At 37.5% G+C, this 5292-nt stretch overlaps 1 protein-coding gene across 1 annotated transcript in view; it reads left to right on the forward strand.

Annotated features, from left to right (window-relative positions):
• Positions 1 to 5218, forward strand: part of NUDX19 (nudix hydrolase homolog 19) — a 39365-nt gene extending 34147 nt beyond the window's left edge. The window contains exon 7 of the mRNA XM_089983573.1: positions 5102 to 5218. Coding sequence (XP_089839699.1) covers positions 5102 to 5127 — 26 coding nt within the window. The 3' untranslated portion in view covers positions 5128 to 5218. The remainder of the gene's footprint in view (positions 1 to 5101) is intronic.
• Positions 5219 to 5292: the final 74 nt, after the last annotated feature.

Consider the following 5292-nt stretch of genomic DNA (forward strand, 5'->3'; position numbering starts at 1 on the left):
CTTTCATGTTTTGGCCGTTGGCAGATTCTGTTTTTACAATCTCTAAAAGTGGACCCAAATAGAGAGTCCATCATTCACGAGACTGTGCTTCAGTTTATCGGTTTGTCTCATTGTTTTTGTGATTTCTCAACACCCTTGTGTCAGATTTTTGTGTTCTTGGCTTTGTTGACAAATTTGTCTATAATCTTTGTGTACATGATGTTTGTAGATTCTGCCCATACAACTAAAAATAGGGGTGAACAGTTAATATTGTCTGTTACGAGATTGTGTTTTTGTATACCAGTTTGTCCTGGTCTTTAGCCGATATCTCAGCATCCTGATGTTGGTTTTCAATGTTCTTGGAATTGTTGGAAAGGTATAAAAAATACCTTCGACTTTTGTGCTTTGTATGTCAATAGATTCTGTCAATACAGTCTCTAAAAATGGATGTGAACAGAGTATTTGTCCGGTGTATAATTGTGCTCCAAGTGTGTCAGTTTACCTTGTTCATTAGTTTATATATCCGTGCCTCGATATCAAAAAATGAGTTGGCACATGCCGAAAGAACCAAGACTGTAATGCATAGATGCACCATTCTACTAAGATCGTATCTTTGAGTATGAAACGAGTCAATCCACGGTACAAGAAGGCAAGTGCGGCCATAGCGATCGAGAGACGGTTGACTTCCCATTTTCACAAAAGCTGCACTATTCTGATGTCGACGTAGTTCTGTCCTTCCTGGAAGAAGGCTATTCTATTGTGCACAAGACCATTGCATGTTGTATTCATTCTCGCGCTGCTTGGGATAAGGAGTCGATTTAGCCTTTCGACCTAGGAGTGGATAATGCAACACATCTAGACCAATCCAGATGTATGCCAGGACCCGATCTGGATTGTCGTACCTGTGACCCCAAGCCAAAATACCCATTTTGTGTCCAAACGGGGTCTAAGGATAATTTTGTCATCTCACATGAATTAATTTTCTAAGATTTTAGTTCCATCCATCTCAGAAAATACATATTGATATGTAGTTCCAATTTTGTGATTTTTGAAATCACTAAAAAATATTTGTATATTTTTGTTTTGTTTATTTATTTTTTATTTTTTATAGGTGCTAGATTCTATGAATCTAGATAGTTCTGGTATACGTTAGGCAAAACTTTAGGTACTAGAGGGTGTATGGGGAATATGGTAGTTTTTATTTTTTGATCTAGCTTTAGATCTAGACCTTAAGTCAATTCTTTTGTTAAAGATCCAATTTTCAAGTTGGGATCTTGAGAGGGATCCAAAATTCAAACTTTGGATTTACATTGGCCACCTTGAGAAAATGTATTTATTGTGCCAATGTAGTTATGAATCCATTGTGTTGTAAGGTTCATTACATGTGGCCTTGTTTCATTGGATGTGAAGTGATGTGACATCTTATATGGCCGATGTCTCTTTAACCACCTCACCATTCATTCATTGACCCCTCTTTAGGTGCCACCTAGCTGCCCTCTCTTCTTTTGAGGGACAATTTTCTATTAAGCAGTTGAGTGGCGCAATAAGAGTGCATATTTTGAATTGAGGCCTCACATTGACCTCAAGAATGGTGGCCTCCCACATGGCCAATGAGAGATCATCCTAGTTTTGACTTATCTATAAATGTATGTTGAAAAAAATGTAGAGGTTTTTTTTAGACCTCTTTCTAAAAAGTTTTCTAGACTTGGAAAAGTTGTTGAAACCTCCTCTATGGAGAAAATGTTGAGGCTGCACCTTGAGGGTGAGTTTCTGGACATGATGCTTGATGAAGCTTGTTGGTTGACCATTGTGAGTATGTGAACTCCTGAGGAATTCAACCCTTGAAAGGATTGTTCGTGTGGTGTTCGGAGAGGCTTTGAGCATGAAGACTAGTTGGGTATGTGAATGCTTGTGGAGACCAGTGTTGGGCTGACACTTTGTTGGTTGTTACCTTTTTCATTATAGAAGAAAGGAGTGAGTTGAGAAGAATCGTGGTGCTTGAATCGGCCAACCCTCATAATTGGCGGTTTGGCTAGAAAAACTTGTTTATTTTGTTGAACTTGTGCTATAAAGGTGGTTGAGTCTTGGATTTAATATTTCATTGAGATAGTTCTTGTTTGAGTTCTTATATGTGTTTGTAATATCTAAAATTTGATTGTATGTTTTGAATGAATTAAGTTTTATGTAAGTTATCGACTGTTAGATGATTTTCTTGTTTGTATTATGAGTAAGACACCTCAAGAGGGAACAATGGATGAATGATGAGGTGGCTAAAGAGGGATTGGCCGCATAGGAGGTCACCTCACCTCACATCCAATCAAACAAGGCCACATGTAATGAGTCTTACAGCATAATGGATCCAAATCCACATTGGCCCAATAAATGCATTCTCTTAAGGTGGCCAATATAGATCTAAAGTTTGAATTTTGGATCCCTCTCAAGATCTAAACTTAGAAATTTGATCTTTAACAAAAGAATAGACCCATGGTCTAGATCCAAAGCTGGATAAAAAAATAAAAGCTATCCATATTCTTCGTACACCCTCGTATCCAAAGTTAACCCTCTAATGGATACCAGAACTATCCCAATTCGTATAATCCGACAACTATAAAAAATAAAAAAATAAAACAAAAATATACAAATGTTTTTTAGTGATTTCAAAAATCACAAAATTGGAACTACATATGAATATGTGTTTTCAATGGATGAAACAAAAATCTCAGAAAATTAATTCATGCGAATTGACAAAATTATCCTTAATCCCGTTTGAACTCAAAATAGTTATTTTTGGCTTGGGGGTCGGGGGTACGGTAATCCGGATTGGGTCTTGCTCCTCGCATACATCCAGATTGGTCCAGATGTGCTGCATCAAGGTGAGTGACCGCAGAGAAATGCAAACCATTTTTATGCATCAGCTCTGGCTCTCTGACACTGGCGTCGGCTGATGGGCTGAGATGAATAAGACGACGATGACTTGTAGGGAATGCTGGTCGGATTTGGCAATAGTTTACTGTTTTTTTTTTTACTGTGAGAAGCCATGCATTCCATTTATTTATAGCTACCTAGATAGCCAGATAGCTATATAAAGAAAGACATGGGGTACGACGAGAGTCTGACACTAGTTGGACACGTAAGTTCAATTATTTTTTGCAAAGTAAAACACGAGAGCATGGATTTCTAAATAATTTTAATGAGTAAAAGCTATTTTTTGATATTTTAACATTTCAGAATGTTTTTTAATTGAAATATTATTAAAAATATAAAATTTTGTATAATAATATTCAAGTGTGTCAATGTCCATGTCCATGGCTCCATGCCAATGTATTGGTGCCGTGTTACAGAAACACCAAGCCAAAATGGCGTGTCCTTGTGACAAACCAGGCATTAAAACAGTAAATTACATAAGTTACAAATTGGATGGGTCCAATGTTTTGTAAAGTGAAGGCATTATTTTATTTATTTATTTATTTTTGAGAATAACAGTGGAGGCAGTAAGAAAATTGTTGAGCATGACATTTATATTGCTAATCAGGTGGCCAGCTAATTTTTGTATTCGATCTTAAAAATTTGAAAATGGATCCAATGCTTAGCTAAATTTGAGTAAGTGGTGATTGGCTAAATTTGAGTAAAATGGTGATTGGTCAGTCAAATAACCAAAACCAGAACCGGATCCACTGACATCTGTTGTAGTTGTGCTGCCTTGTTCTCTTTTCAATGTTTTCAAGCATTGGACAGAGTTCATTGTGCTCTCGAATTTGTGGGATAGGATTATTGTTTTGCTGTTTTGAGGATTATCAAGAGAGGGCCCCATGAGGATAAGACTATCAGGGTCACATTGGATGTCATTTATAGACCCAACCCGGATCTAAATATACCCAAGGATATCCGTTTTAATTTGACAAGATTTTGATATATGCCATCCGGAGCTGACATTGTGGGTTGGATCCGGTTTAGACCCTGGTTGGAGCACCAACATATTTGCGTCTCTACTCTATAGTGTCGTGCAATTCATAGTTACCAAAAAGCAAAATGTATACGGGAAGTGATGTGTGAAGTAGAAGCAAGAAAGTAAGTATTGAAAAGTAGTATGAAGCGTAAGACGGGATTCGTTTTAGAAGCAATTGTGGAGGTGCATGAGAAGCGAAAAAGAACGCATGAAGGAAACGAGGGGGAACTGGGTGGGAAGTAAGGAGGAAGCAAGGGAGAAACAAAAAGTTAATAATAATAACATGAACACTATAAAAAATAAGAGGAAAGCGAAAGAGAAATGAGTGAAAAATGTAAAAGATGCAAGAGGGAAGCGAGTGAAAATCACACTTTTCCCAAATGAGAAGCAAGTTTTCCCTATATGTCCCCATGTCACGATAATGGGAAAGCACGCTTCCCCCCCTTGGGGAGGCATTTTTGGTCTCTATCAAGGTTAACCCAATTATGAAAAACCATTGCAGTCAGCCAAATCTAAATCACAATTCAAATTGGATTTGGAAGGTGTTTCAATGTGATACTGACCCGACCTGGTTGGGATGTCTTGTAGATGGTCTAATTTAGGGCTTGAAGAGTAAGACAAGTTCTGAATTGTATAATTTAGATTGGACCTTCTGCACATCCTGCCCCAGTTGCACGCTCTCGAGCACATGGTACCCACAGGCAAAGTCTAAGACTCTAATCCAAAGCTGATCAAGTTTGTGTGGGTCAATGTGTTCGCAAATTATCCTGCAAAAAAAGTTAATCACCCAAAATAATTAAAATTCAGAAATATATTTTTGTGTGCTTATATATTTCTACATTATGAGACCCGGTTCCAGTCATTGACTTTATCTTTCTAGATATAAGTCAGATTTGGGCGAGCTTAGATTTGTCAGAAAGCTGACGAACTTTTCAACAACTTTTGTGTTTTGGTCATTAGCAGATTCTGTTCTTAAAGTTAAAGTCTCTGAAAACAGACCCAAACATAGAGCTCATCATCCACGAGAGATTGTGCTTCAGTTTATTGCTGTCTTAGTGTTTTTACGATATCTCGACACCTGGTGTCAAATTTTGGCCGGTGTCAAATTTTGGTGTTCTTGAATTTGTCAGAAAGATGATGATTTTTCTACTAACTTTGTGTTCATGCTATTTGCAGTGAACAGTGAACACTGTCTGTCATGAGATTGTGCTCACGTCTACCAGTCTCTTCCGGTGTTTAGGCGACCTCTCCATTTTGATGTCGGTTTTTAGTGTTTGTGGAGTCGTTGAAAAGGTATCTAAAATATCTCTGACTTTCGTGTTTTGTGTGTCAGTAGATTCTGTCAATAATGTATCTGAAAATGAATG

Source organism: Nuphar pumila, chromosome 12, assembly GCF_984573655.1.
Source record: "Nuphar pumila chromosome 12, dmNupPumi1.hap1.1, whole genome shotgun sequence".
Classification (NCBI taxonomy): domain Eukaryota; kingdom Viridiplantae; phylum Streptophyta; class Magnoliopsida; order Nymphaeales; family Nymphaeaceae; genus Nuphar; species Nuphar pumila.